The 14456-nt window shown below is 41.8% G+C and overlaps 2 protein-coding genes across 8 annotated transcripts in view; one reads left to right on the top strand and one right to left on the bottom strand.

Moving 5' to 3' along the window:
* LOC109891203 (nck-associated protein 5-like) overlaps positions 1-1783 on the bottom strand; it is a 102813-nt gene extending 101030 nt beyond the window's left edge. For all 7 annotated transcript variants that reach the window (XM_031825327.1, XM_031825328.1, XM_031825330.1 and 4 more), the window contains exon 1: positions 1577-1783. The gene's annotated coding sequence lies outside the window, so the exon portion shown is untranslated. The remainder of the gene's footprint in view (positions 1-1576) is intronic.
* A 6843-nt stretch (positions 1784-8626) lies between these two features.
* On the top strand, positions 8627-13106 carry LOC109891202 (ras-related protein Rab-5B-like). Its single transcript, XM_020483561.2, has 6 exons — positions 8627-8785; positions 9553-9905; positions 10193-10344; positions 10705-10827; positions 10939-11032; positions 11403-13106. Exons 2-6 carry the CDS (start codon positions 9746-9748, stop codon positions 11525-11527), a joined length of 654 nt encoding a protein of 217 aa, XP_020339150.1. The 5' UTR covers positions 8627-8785; positions 9553-9745; the 3' UTR covers positions 11528-13106.
* The last annotated feature ends 1350 nt before the right edge of the window (positions 13107-14456 follow it).

Genomic DNA, 14456 nt, shown 5'->3' with positions numbered 1-14456 from the left:
GTTAACTACACATGGTTGAGGATATTACTAGTTTTTCTAGCTTGTCCTGCTTTGCATATAATCGATGCGGTGTCTGTTAATTTATCATTGAATCACAGCCTACTTCTCCAAACGGGTGATTTGCGAGAAAGAAAAAAAAAGCACTGGCGTTGCACCAATATGTACCTAACCATAAACATCAATGCCTTTCTTAAAATCAATACACAAGTATATATTTTTAAACCTGCATATTTTAGTTAATATTGCCTGTTAACATTAATTTATTTTAACTAGGGTAATTGTGTCACTTCTCTTGAGTTCTGTGCAAGCAGAGTCAGGGAATATGGAGCAGTTTGGGCCTCCTGGCTCATTGCGAACTGTGTGAAGACCATTTCTTCCTAACAAAGAACGTAATTAATCTGCCAGAATTATACATAATTATGACAAAACATTGAAGGTTGTGCAATGTTTAGACTTAGGGATGCCACCCGTTAGATAAAATATGGAACAGTTCCGTATTTCACTGAAAGAATAAACATTTTGTTTTCAAAATGATAGTTTTCGGATTTGACCTTAATGACCAAAGGCTCGTATTTCTGTGTGTTATTATAATTAAGTCTATAATTTGATAGAGCAATCTGGCTGAGCGGTGGTAGGCAGCAGTATGGAACATTTCTGATGAAACACGGGACCAACACTTCACATGTTGCATTGATATTTTTGTTCAGTGTTAAGAATGTAGCTGTATAAGTAAAGGCAGATACACTTATAAAATGTGGCATGCCTTAGAGTACCAACTGTAGAGAGCATCAAGGCTGGTAGTTTGAGCAGATGTTGTGCCCTATATATTTTTATTTATTTAACTAGGCAAGTCAGTTAAGAACCAATTCTAATTTACAATGACAGCCTAGGAATAGTGGCTTAACTGCCTTGTTCAGGGGAAGAACGACAGATGTTTACCTTGTCAGCTCCGGATTCGATTTCTAGCAACCTTTCGGTTACTGGCCCAACGCTCTAACAACTAGGTTAACAGCCACCCATGTAGTCCTTCATGTTATGTAGCCTCAGAAAATGATCACGTTTGTATCATGTCCCAAAAAGAAAGAAAAAAACAAAACAGCAAACGACTTATTACTAATGACAGCCGGTATCCTATCAATACTGGCACTTACATGCACTTAGGCTATAGCAAATGCTACATGTTTAGGTATTTAATAGGCATTTTGTTATTGAAACAAATCTTAGGTGATGTCCAATGCATAGCAAGATTTTAATTTGGGATAATATCGTGATGACCGTCTGGGCGCAATAATTCGTGTTCGCTGACTAACCGGTTTCATGTTCACGTTTAAATTAATGCAGCGACATGAATATTAACAGTTAACGGTTCATTGTGTTTACATATAGCCACCGCGTACGACAGGCACCGCCAAGCACATGGGAGTATCGGTAGCTTATTACAAACCTGTTTGCACACCATTGTTTGCAGCGTTCATTACATTAAATACCCAGTCTACGGTTTGTCCCACGACCGTACTCGCAAGTATTTTTCTAAACAGCACATCGGTACACGGTGGTGAAAATAACATTCACTTACCTAGAAAAATGGTGCATAGGGAGAGACACGGACACTAATGCAGCACCAACGTTAAATAGGGCACGTCTTAAAATACATATTTAAGTCAAGAGAGAATCCGTATTGCTTAAAAAATAAGCTGCATTCATTATTTTCCTCGGACGGAGCAAGCTTGAAAAAAGTCCCTTTCCGAGATCTTTTCGCATTTGGAAACCGTAGTCAGGAAATGTGATGTCATGGATTTATATTGCTCTCGCCTCAGAGTCCCCGCGCTCTCATTGGGGCAGCCAATGTCCGTGTGGTCCTTATCTTATTTTGAAAACTAACCAAAACTAACCATCTTAGTCCATTTAAAAAAACATGTTTTACAGTACACCCCGTGGCAATATTATGTTGTTATACTAAATTCATGACTACTATACTATATGTACACTCTATTACAGCCTACTATAAAGCATACTAGCCTATACTATACTATTTTGTCCCCTTTGAGATGATATCCAAGTGGGGTAAATGCTAAGAAAGTCCTGTGCTCCAGTCATTGTGATTTATTTCTCACTATGTAATTATCTGTTTTACCAGGTAATTTCCTGTGTCAACCTCCAGACATACACTACCGTTCAAAAGTTTTGGGTCACTCAGAAATACAGTGTAGATATTGTTAATATCCCGTTGATCAGAAATACAGTGTAGACATTGTTACTTTGTAAATGACTATTGTAGCTGGAAACAGCAGATTTTTTCTTTTTTAAATGGAATATCTACATAGGCGTACAGAGGCCCATTATCAGCAACCATCACACCTGTGTTCCAATGGCATGTTGTGTTAGCTAATCCAAGTTTATCATTTTAAAAGGCTAATTGATAATTAGAAAACCAACTCCGGGATGCTGGCCTTCTAGGCAGAGTTGCAAAGAAAAAGCCATATCTCAGACTGGCCAATAAAAAGAAAAGATTAAGATGGGCAAAAGAACAGACACTGGACAGAGGTACTCTGCCTAGAAGGCCAGCATCCCGGAGTCACCTCTTCACTGTTGACGTTGAGACTGGTGTTTTGCGGGTACTACTAGCTATGCTAACATAATTCCAAAAGGGTTTTTAATGATCAATTAGCCGTTTTAAAATGATAAACTTGGATTAGCTAACACAATGTGCCATTGGAACACAGGAGTGATGGTTTCTGATAATGGGCCTCTGCACGCCTATGTAGATGCTCCATAAAAAATTCAGCCGTTTCCAGCAACAATTGTCATTTACAACATTAACAATATCTACACTGTATTTTTGATACATTTTATGATATTTTAATAGACAGAAAATGTGCTTTTCTTTCAAAAACAAGGACATTTCTGAGTGACCCCACATTTTTGAACGTTGGTGTACTTTTGACAAATAGAAGTCTTTGGTTTGATCATTTGACCCTGTGCACATATAGAACTAAAATGCCACTGGAGAGGAAGGCAGACGTTTTACGTGTCCCCAACCGATTGTGTATTTTTTTGTTTATTTGCGTTGTTTGTAACTTATTTTATTACTTATTTTGTACATAATGTTGCTGATTCCGACTCTTATAACCGGAAATAACTTCTAGACATCAGGACTGCGATTACTAACCACAGACTGGCAGAATCCTTTTTTTCCTTTCACGAGTCTGACTAGCATGACGCGAAGGATATACTGCTTTCTCGGGAACAGGCCCAGATCCCCATGATTTGCGCGAAGGGGAGGCAGCGATAAAGGGGCCGAAGTGCGGGCTGCCTTCTAAGAATTCATAGGCAATCGAATAAACCCCCACTTCCTTCCATTCTGCTACCAAACCTGCAATCTTTGGAGAATAATACCGATGACCTACGTGGAAGATTAAACTACCAACGGGACATTAAAAACTGTAATATCTTATGAATCACAGAGTTGTGGCTGAACGATGACACTATCATCATACAGCTGGCTGGTTATACGCTGTACCGCCAGGATAGAACAGCAGCGTCTATTAAGACAAGGGGTAGCGGACTATGTATTTTCGTAAATAACAGCGGGTGCATGATATTTAAGGAAGTCTCAAGCGATTGCTCGCCTGAGGTAGAGTGTCTCATGACAGGCTGTAGACCACACTACCTACCTAGAGAGTTTTCATCTGTATTTTTCGTAGCTGTTTACATACCTACATACCACCACAGTCAGAGCCTGGCACTAAGGCAGCACTGAATGAGCTGTATTCCACCATAATCAAACAAGAAAATGCTCACCCAGAGGTGGCGCTCCTAGTAGCCGGGGACTTTAATGCAGGGAAACTTAAATCTATTTTACCAAATTTCTATCAGCATGTTAAATGTGCAAACAGAGAAAAAATTCTGGACCACCTTTACTCCACACACAGAGATGCATACAAAGCTCTCCCTCGCCCTCCATTTGGCAAATCTGACCATAATTCCATCCTCCTGATTCCTGCTTACAAGCAAAAATCAAAGCAGGAGCACCAGTGACTAGATCAATAAAAAAGTGGTCAGATGAAGCAGATGCTAAAATACAGAACTGTTTTGCTAGCACAGACTGGAATATGTTCCGGAATTCCTCTGATGGCATTAAGGAGTACACCACATCAGTCATTGGCTTCATCAATAAGTGCATCGATGATAGCCATAGATTACAGGCAGCATCCGCACTGAGCTAAAGGCTAGAGCTACCGCTTTCAAGGAGCAGGACTCTAACCCGGAAGCTTATAAGAAATGCCGCTATGCCCTCCAACGAATCATCAAACTGGAAAAGCGTCAATATAGGACAAAAATCGGATCGTACTACACTGGCTCTGACGTACGTCGGATGTGGCAGGGCTTGCAAATCATTAGAGACTACAAAGGGAAGCACAGCCACGAGCTGCCCAGTGACACAAGCCTACCAGATGAGCTAAACTACTTCTATGCTCGCTTCGAGGCAAATAAAACTGAAACATGCATGGGAGCACCTGCTGTTCCAGGAAACTGTGTGATCATGATCTCCGCATCCGATGTGAGTAAGACCTTTATACAGGTCAACATTCACAAGGCCGCAGGGCCAGACGGATTACCAGGACAGGTACTGCGAGCATGTGCTGACCAACTGGCAAGTGTCTTCACTGACATTTTCAACCTCTCCCTGTCTGAGTCTGTAATACAAACATGTTTTAAGCAGACCACCATAGTGCCTGTGCCCAAGAACACTAAGGTAACCTGCCTAAATGACTACCAACCTGTAGCACTCACGTCTGTAGCCATGAACTGCTTTTAAAGACTGGTCATGGCTCACATCAACACCATTATCCCAGAAACCCTAGACCCACTCCAATTTGCATACAGCCCCAACAGATCCACAGATGATGCAATCTCTATTGCACTCCATACTGCCCTTTCCCACCTGGACAAAAGGAACACCTATGTGAGAATACTGTTCATTGACTACAGCTCAGCATTCAACACCATAGTGCCCTCAAAGCTGATCACTAAGCTAAGGACCCTTGGACTAAACACCTCCCTCTGCAACTGGATTCTGGACTTCCTGATGGGCTGCGTAAGGGGAGGTAACAACACATCTGCTATGCTGATCCTCAACACCCTCATGGGTGCGTGCTCAATTCTCTCCTGTACTCCCTGTTCACTCATGACTGTACGACTCCAACACCATCATTAAATTTGCCGATGACACAACAGTGGTAGGCCTGATCACCGACAACGATGAGACAGCCTATAGGGAGGAGGTCAGAGACCTGGTCCTGTGGTGCCAGGACAACAACCTCTCCCTCAACGTGATCAAGACAAAGGAGATAATTGTGGACTACAGGAAAATGAGGACCGAGCACACCCCTAGTCTCATCGACGGGGCTATCGGTTGAGAGCTTCATGTTCCTTGGTGTCCACATCACCAACAAACTAACATGGTCCAAGCACACCAAGACAGTCGTGACGAGGGCACAACAAAACCTATTCCCCCTCAGGAGACTGAAAAGATTTGGCATGGGTGATCAGATCCTCAAAAGGTTCTAAAGCTGCACCATCAAGGTATGGTATGGCAAGTGCTTGGCCTTTGACTGCAAGGCACTACAGAAGGTAATGTGAACGGCCCAGTACAACACTGGGGCCAAGCTTCCTGCCATCCAGGACCTCTATACCAGGCGGTGTCAGAGGAAGGCCCCAAAAATTGTCAAAGACTCCAACCACCCTCGTCATAGACTGTTCTCTCTGCTCCCGCACGGCAAGTGGTGTCGAAGCACCAAGTCTAGGTCCAAGAGGCTTCGAAACAGCTTCTACCCCCAAGCCATAAGACTCCTGAACATCTAATCAAATGGCTACCCAGACTATTTGCATTGCCCCCCCTTCTTTTACACCGCTGCTACTCTCTGTTGTTATCATCTATGCATAGTCACTTTAATAACTCTACCTACATGTACATACTACCTCAACTAACCGGTGTCCCTGCACACTGACTCTGTACTGGAACCCCCCTTTATATAGTCTCGCTATTGTTATTTTACTGCTGCTCTAAATTACTTGTTACTTTTATTTCTTATTCTTATCCGTATTTTTTTAAACCTCGTTGTTGGTTAGGGGCTCGTAAGTAAGCATTTCACTGTAAGGTCTACCTACACCTGTTGTATTCGGCGCATGCGACAAATAAAATTAGATTTGATGTAGATGCACAATTGTATATCATGTACATTATGAACCTACTCAAGCCTCAAGGTAGTTTTTGCTACATCCCTTGACTGCTTTGAGAGAGTTAGAAATGGAGGAGATATAAGAGGTAGGATAAGGTTTTTATTACGGCAAGTCCAGTGGAGGCTGCTGAGGGGAGGATGGCTCATAATAATGTCTGGAATGGAGACAATGGAATGGCATCAAACACATCAAAGACGTGGTTTCCATGTGGTTGATATCACTCCATTGACTCCATTCCAGCCATTATTATGAGCCGTCCTCCCCTCAGCAGCCTCCACTGGGCTAGTTAGTCCCTAATGGCATTTTCCCCATACAATAACAGGACAGACTTATTCCCATCCTGCATCCTTTCATCTCCAGAATAACCACTAATAAACACTACCCAGCATATGTGTCTAATCAACCTCAAGGGAATAAAAACAAGGGAAGTACATCAACTTCCCAGATACCGCTTACTTTCACAACAACTGTTAACAACAGGTCCAGCATGCATGCAATATGTCCTGAGTCTAAATGGTACAGTCCTGAGCCGTTTTCGTTAAGGCGACCTCATGTGACGTAAAAGAGAACAGTCTCCGACACACCAACATCACAGCAGACCTTTTAAATCTGCAGACCTTTCAAATCTTTTAAAAGCTTTGAGCCTGCCTGGAGTGCCAGGTGAGCAGGGTTTTTACCTTTAAGAGTTTTCTATTGTTCCATTGCAACAGGCAAGATCAAATGAAGCACAGCTAAAATATTTGTTATTATTTCAAATATTATCAGTACCAAGGTTTGCAACACAGTAAGGCTGTGATGGACACAGTAGCAGTCTTTCACAGTATCCAATGTGAGTAGTGGTTGATGTTTATAATGGTGATTTCCATAAGTAGGACAGATGTCCCAAGGTTCCGTAAACAGGAAACAGATACACTGTATTCTGGCTTCCTCTCAGAGCGACAGGGTCAATACTTACCCCTGTCTGAGGCCTAAAAATACCTGACTTCAGGAAATTAGGACATTGTGCTACTACAGTGCATTACACTGTCCTGACATCATTGTAAATGTTAATTTACAAATATGCTAGGTAGGCATCTGAAGTTAAATACCAAAGTTAAATGACAGTGGCCAGTTAAACAAAACCAAAGAATGGGTTTGTTTACAGAAGATAGCCGTATTTGATAAAAGACCAAGTCCATATTATGGCAAGAACAGCTGAAATAAGCAAAGAGAAACGACAGTACATCATTACTTTAAGGCATGAAGGTCAGTCAATATGGAACATTTCAAGTTTCTTCAAGTGCAGTCGCAAAAACCATCAAGCGCGATAATGACACTGGTTCTCATGAGGACCGCCACAGGAATGGAAGACCCAGAGTTATTTCTGCTGCAGAGGATAAGTTCATTAGAGTTACCAGCCTCAAAAATTGCATCCCAAATAAATGCTTCACAGAGTTCAAGTAACAGACATCTCAACATCAACTGTTCAGAGGAGACTGTCTGAATCAGGCCTTCATGGTCAAATTGCTGCAAGAAAACACTAGTAAAGGACACCAATAAGAAGAAGAGACTTGCTTGGGCCAAGAAACACGAGCAATGGACATTAGATCGGTGGAAATTTGTCCTTTGGTATGGAGTCCAAATTTGAGATTTTTGGTGTCTTTGTGAGACACGGTGTGGGTGAACGGATGATCTCTGCATCTGTATTTCCCACTGTAAAGCATGGAGGAGGAGATGTTATCGTGTGGCGGTGCTTGCTCCTGACAATGTCTGTGATTTATTTTGAATTCTGCCCTTTTATCCATAGCTCTGCCCATGATTTGAGAGTGGTTACATTTCTCCAGTCCCAGCTGGTAGCTGTTTACCAGAACAGTGGTGGGGTGTCCACTTTGTAATTTGTTAGACGCATATTGCCCTTTTAATGCCTATATGAGTTTATTACAACTGTCTTACCACATCATAACAAGCAAATTAAGGACTTACATTTTTAGTTTCAACTGATGTCAAAAGACAAAAAGAAGCAATTATATTATATATTTTTTCTCTTCAGTTCTATTCTGCTCATATCTAGCCTATTCTATTCTTTGCTCAGCTCTATTTTGCGTAGCTCTTCTATTTTATTATGCTCAGACGTAGTCCTATTCTGTTCTAGCATTTTCGTTCACTATTTAGTGATGGCATTTTGAGAACTGTTTCAAAGGACAAACGTTTATGATGCGAATAAGAGTTGATAGATATTTTATTATATTCTGCTCAGATCTATTCTATTGTAGAGCATTTTATCATTTTTGCCCAACAAAACCTTCACTACCTCGACCATAGGAGTTTTGTACTGGGGGTTTCATTTCAGAACACTACTCTGGAGGACGAGACTACTTTGCACTCAATAGTTTACATCTCTTCCCCGAAAGTTTCTGTGGAGGAAGGATAGACTTTTACCAGTAGACAATTGGGTAAAAAGCTGTCAATCTGTTACCGCCCCAAAACACCGGAATTACGAGATGGGACAACGCAGACTGTATCTCAACTAAAAAGACAAAGGATAAACAGCAACATTTCCCAGGTATAGTCGCAATGCAATTTAAAACAAACTAAATCTGAAGTTATTTTGTATGGAACGACGCTCTGATGTGACCACTTTGGGGCGCTGTCGACAGATTCCTTACGGACGGGGTCGTGTTGACTTGCGGTATATGACCTAGGGACAGGAATGGGGTTTATCACTAATGAGTGGACTGAAGAAGTGGGGGAGGGGTTGATAACTTATTAAATGGTTATTAAATATGTATAGCATATAGGCTTTATGTCAATCAACCATCTGTAGGCCTATTCCTAGTATGGAATAGTAAGTAACATGTTACATTGTTGCGTGGTAGCCAACCTGGACTCCGCGGCCGACGTGGGGCCTATAGTCAACGTAGATTAGTCTTTGAGGCGAGGGCAGGCGGGGGTACCTATAAGCCTAATGGTTAACTCAGTGTTGCAGAAAAAGATGAGAAGAGAAAGTCTGTTTTGAAAGTTATTGTCTGCTACATTTGCCACGTAATTATTGATGCTATTTAATTATTTTATTTTCACTCATTGTTCAGTTGTAGGCTAACAAATAAGAGATGGTTTTAGAAATCAGGTTTTAGTAAGTAGCCCAGACTTTTAATGCTTCCTAAGTACTAGTGGCTATTCCCTAGATTAAAACTGATTACAGCAGCATGCAAACTAGAGTGTAGATATATTTTGATTTAATATGTGTTTCACGGGTGATTGTGTGACAGGTTGCCATTATGATAAAAGTCCAGATTCTGGGATACATCTGTTGTTTTTTTTGTCTTATAGATTTCCATTTTTCATCTGGCAGACGTGTTCCATTGTCCTTGAGAGCGGTACCCCCCCCCCCCCCCCCCCGCCTCGCCGCACACTGCTCCTCTCTCCAGCTGTCACTTGAACCTCCTTTTCCTTCTGTCCCCCCACTCTCAACACCCCCCACCCTCAATTTTCCCAACAACCCCTTCACGGATACACAGCCCCGATGGCAGGGCGCCCATCCCGACCCAGTGGCCAGCCCCAGTCCAGTAAGGTGAGCCAGTTTAAATTGGTTCTACTGGGGGAGACATCAGTGGGGAAGTCCAGCCTGCTGCTGCAGTTTGTCAAAGGCCAGTACCAGGACTTCGGGGAGAGTACCATTGGGGGTAGAGTACCAACCATACACCAGAATACTCTCCTCTGTAGACCAATATGACTTCTTCTTCAAGTCATTTTTTTCAGACTTTTACATCTGGTCATCTGACCTCCTCCTTTCTGTTTGTCCATATGATAACATTTTCCACAGAGACTTGTTCACATTTTGCACACTTTTCCTCTATCGTTCTTTTCTATCTGACCCACAAGGTTTTCTTTTTCCTCAATCTACGTATCCGTTAACTCCTCTCACTACTATTTTGTAGGCTAAAGCATCTCCCATGTTCTCTTCTCTCAGCGGCCTTTTTGACTCAGATGGTGAGTGTGGACAGTGCCATGGTGAAGTTTGAGATCTGGGACACGGCTGGTCAGGAACGCTACCACAGCCTGGCACCTATGTACTACAGAGGAGCTCAGGCAGCCATAGTGGTCTATGACATTACCAACACAGTATGTACATCTTAGATGATAACATATCCCTCTCCTTTATCAAATGCTCCATCTCCCCCTTTATCTCGCTCTCATCCCCTCTCACAATCCTCCTGTCCAGCCCTTCTCCTTCCTGCACAATGACTCCTATCTCGTCCTCTCACCTTTTCCACTCATATGTAGTGAAGTCTTCCACCAACAATGCTTGTAATTAGCGTCAGTTAATTATTATCGCCAGAAATGTCGCAATATCCTACATTTACACTATACCACTTGGGCACAGGTTTGAGCCAGATGTTTGAGAAGGACATGCATTTCAGGCTAGTATATCTTCCCTGTTCCTTCTGGCCATATCTGATCTTTATTTTCTGCTCTGGATAGGAGACCTTTGTACGAGCCAAAGCCTGGGTGAGCGAGCTCCAGAAACAGGCCAGTACAAACATGGTGATAGCCTTAGCGGGCAACAAAGCCGATTGGTCTGCTAACAGAGCGGTGGAGTATACGGTAGGCTCCTGTGTGTATACCTCACACCCAAGATAGTGAGATAATGGCCAAATGCTTGTGCAGTGATGTGTGTGTGTGTAGCAGGTCTGTATGTCTGTTGTGTTTTTTCAGGATGGTCAGGGTTATGCTGCTGACAACAGTCTTCTCTTCATGGAGACCTCTGCCAAGACAGCCATGAATGTCAACAACCTCTTCCTGGCCATAGGTGAGTCACATCTGACACGCCATCATCCAAATTCATAGTGTTGAAATGGGCTGTTGGAGATGTCACTGACTTTCTTTCTCGAGGGCTTCCATATTTAATGTTATGTACTCGTTATCAGTCAAAACGAATCATAACACAATTCCTAACAGAGCATTTGTTTTTGCTATGGATAGTTTACTCCTTACCTTGACACATCTAAGGGATAATGTCCCTCTGTATCCACAAGAGGGTGATAAAACCTCGCTGTACACCCAAATATGAGCAGCGGTCTCCTTGTGTATACCATTGCCATCTCAACTATAAGCAACACATACTATAATTGTTCTAAGTGGTATACAGTACCATGATTTGTTGTCTCTCTTTTTTCTAGCCAAGAAACTGCCCAAGAGTGAGCCACTGGGTGGAGTAGCTGGCAGTGCTGGGGTTCGAGGAGGACCTCCAGTGGACCTCAGACAGCCTACCCAGACCAGCCCTGCCCAGTGCTGTGGAAACTGAGGAAGGATGGGGGAGAAGAGAAGCAAGCTCACATCTGAGGGAGGAGGAAAGTTTTAAAGAGATTTTCCAGAAAAAAGAAAGGAGTGTAAAAGAGAGAAGTGTAGCATGCAAATGAGTTAAAGGAATGATAAGGGACAAATACACTGAGTGTACAAAACATTAGGAATTCCTTCCTAATATTGAGTTGCACCCACCCAACTGGTCAAGCTATGTCATGGAAAGAGCAGGTGTTATTAATGTTTTGTCTACTCAGTGTATGTAGATCAATGGGAGAAAAACACACACTACAATAAGATTAACTTCTATTAAAGTTATCACTTCCCAACATGTTTTTGTCAACTCGGCACTACTGGACAGCCAGATAAAATACACTTACTGTATGGTCTGTACCTTTCACATTTTCGTGGGTTTATTTGATATTATGAAAATAAATTAAATGATGTTGATATACAGACTGCGTTGTCCCACCTCGGTGTTTACACTCAGCAGTTATCCCAGTAGGCTAGAAACTAAGGCCAATTGAACACGTGGTGTGGGGTTATGAAGTTCTTGGCAAATGCTGCCAATCTGAGGACACAAACAGGAAGTGACATCACATTGGTCTTTCAGGCGGTGCGGTCACACTAGGCCAAAGCGATTAAAACAAAGGCGGAGGCCAAATGTCTGTTTGCACAAAGCACGGATCATTTCTGAGAACACATTGTCAAAGAGAACACATGGTCAAATGAACATGGTCAAAGAGAACACATGGTCAAATGAACATGGTCAAAGCTCCCAGCAGTCCCTCCTATGACTGCATATCAAATTGCTTTTATCCATGTTCATTTGCCTCTCAATCTTAGTTGGACATTTATATTATCAGCTCTGCTGTACAGTTTCTGAGCCTCTCACCAGTACTATGTAGTCCCTAAAAGAGGAAGTGGCATCAAATGTTTTTTTTACCACATCTCCTTTACTAATAAAAGTGCAATACTAAGGTGTACTCAGCTGGCCTGTACTATAGGAACGTTTTCTATGTTGTAGTTAGAAATAGAATGTATAGAACCATGTACAGTACAGGTAACCCTAATGTTACAGACTGTTCACCGGTGATGCTTGAACAAAATTATTGGCCAATTGCATAGAGATGGTGATAAAAACAGTGGAACTAAGACAATGAGAAGATCATTTCTTGTGGTTTGACAAAATCAATGTCCTTTATCCAATTTGTCTCTTTTGTTTCTGTCCTGTTTTAATTACCACAGACGCATTGCTCACTGCAAATATTACTGTGTTATAGTTTCATAGAATTCCCTGGCTGTGTATTGTTTTATAAACACAAAGTATCATAAAAGGCACTATATGCCCACTGGATTTCATTTCAAGGCTTGTATTATCAAGCTTTTTATAACAATGTGCATTGCCCATGTATGCATATCCTATATCGCAGTCTCAATGTCTTGTTTTAAAATGTTTACAAATAAGTGCCTTACTTTTTTAATCTTTAATTGTTTGTTGGTCTATTCATGTGCAGTTTGATAATACATAATTGATGTGATATGATAACATGTTGTAAGATGAAATATTTTATACACCTGTACATTTCTCTATTTCTTCTTTAAAATAATCAAATTCATTCTAAAAACACATACAATTTCTTATTAGATAACTATTTGGTGAAAACATGATGATAAACCATAAGCATTACCTCTCAGGAAGGAATATAGCGTTTTTTTGTGAAACGTTTATTTGTGCCATTTTAGAGCATGTCATATGATTATTTATTTTTATTGAACCTTTATTTAACTAGGCAAGTCAGATAAGAACAAATTCTTAATTTAACAGATTTTTACCTTGTCAGCTTCGGGATTCGATCTCGGCTACCTAGTGGTTAGCAGTAAATCCTGTTTGTAAGTGCAAACCACAAGACTAGTTGTGCAAACCTACTGCAACATGCTTCTGCTAATGTATCACACAATTTGTGCTAAGTATAGAAATAATTTTGTATTAAAGATACAGCTAGCACTGCGATGCAGTGCCTTAGACCACTGCGCCACCCGGGAGGCCTTCAACTGTATCTTTTCTGAGCCTCTCACCCAGACTCTGGGTTCGAGCCCAGGCTCTGTCGCAGCCAGCCGCAACCGGGAGCTCCATGGGGCGACGTCATCCGGGTTAGGGAGGGTTTGGCCGGTAGGGATATCCTTGTCTCATCGCGCACTAGCGACTCCTGTGGTGGGCCGGGCGCAGTGCACGCTGAACAGGTCGCTAGGTGCACGGTGTTTCCTCCGACACATTGGTGCAGCTGGCTTCCGGGTTGGAGGCGCGCTGTGTGAAGAAGCAGTGCGGCTTGGTTGGGTTGTGTTTCGGAGCACACATGTCTCTCCCGAGTCCGTACGGGAGTTGTAGCGATGAGACAAGACAGTAACTACTAACAATTGGATACTACGAAATTGGGGAGAAAAACGGGGGGTAAAAATTATTATTATTATTTTTTTAAAGATACAGTTGAAGTCGGAAGTTTACATACACTTAGGTTGGAGTCATTAAAACTCGTTTTTCAACCACTCCACAAATTTCTATCGTTTTGGCAAGTCGGTTAGAACATCTACTTTGTGCATGACACAAGTCATTTTTCCAGCAATTGTTTACAGACAGATTATTTCACTTATACTTCACTGTATCACAATTCCAGTGGGTCAGAAGTTTACATACTCTAAGTTGACTGTGCCTTTAAACAGCTTAAAAATGCCAGAAAATTATGTCATGGCTTTAGAAGCTTCTGATAATTAGCTTCTGGCTAATTGACATCATTTGAGTCAATTGGAGGTGTACCTGTGGATGTATTTCAAGGCCTACCTTCAAACTCAGTGCCTCTTTGCTTGACATCATGGGAAAATCAAAATAAATCAGCCAAAACCTCAGAAAAAAAATTATAGACCTTCACAAGTCT

Source organism: Oncorhynchus kisutch, linkage group LG5 (assembly GCF_002021735.2).
Source record: "Oncorhynchus kisutch isolate 150728-3 linkage group LG5, Okis_V2, whole genome shotgun sequence".
Taxonomy (NCBI): Eukaryota; Metazoa; Chordata; class Actinopteri; order Salmoniformes; family Salmonidae; genus Oncorhynchus; species Oncorhynchus kisutch.
Note: the sequence above shows the minus strand (reverse complement) of the source record. Positions and strands in the feature narration are given on the sequence as shown.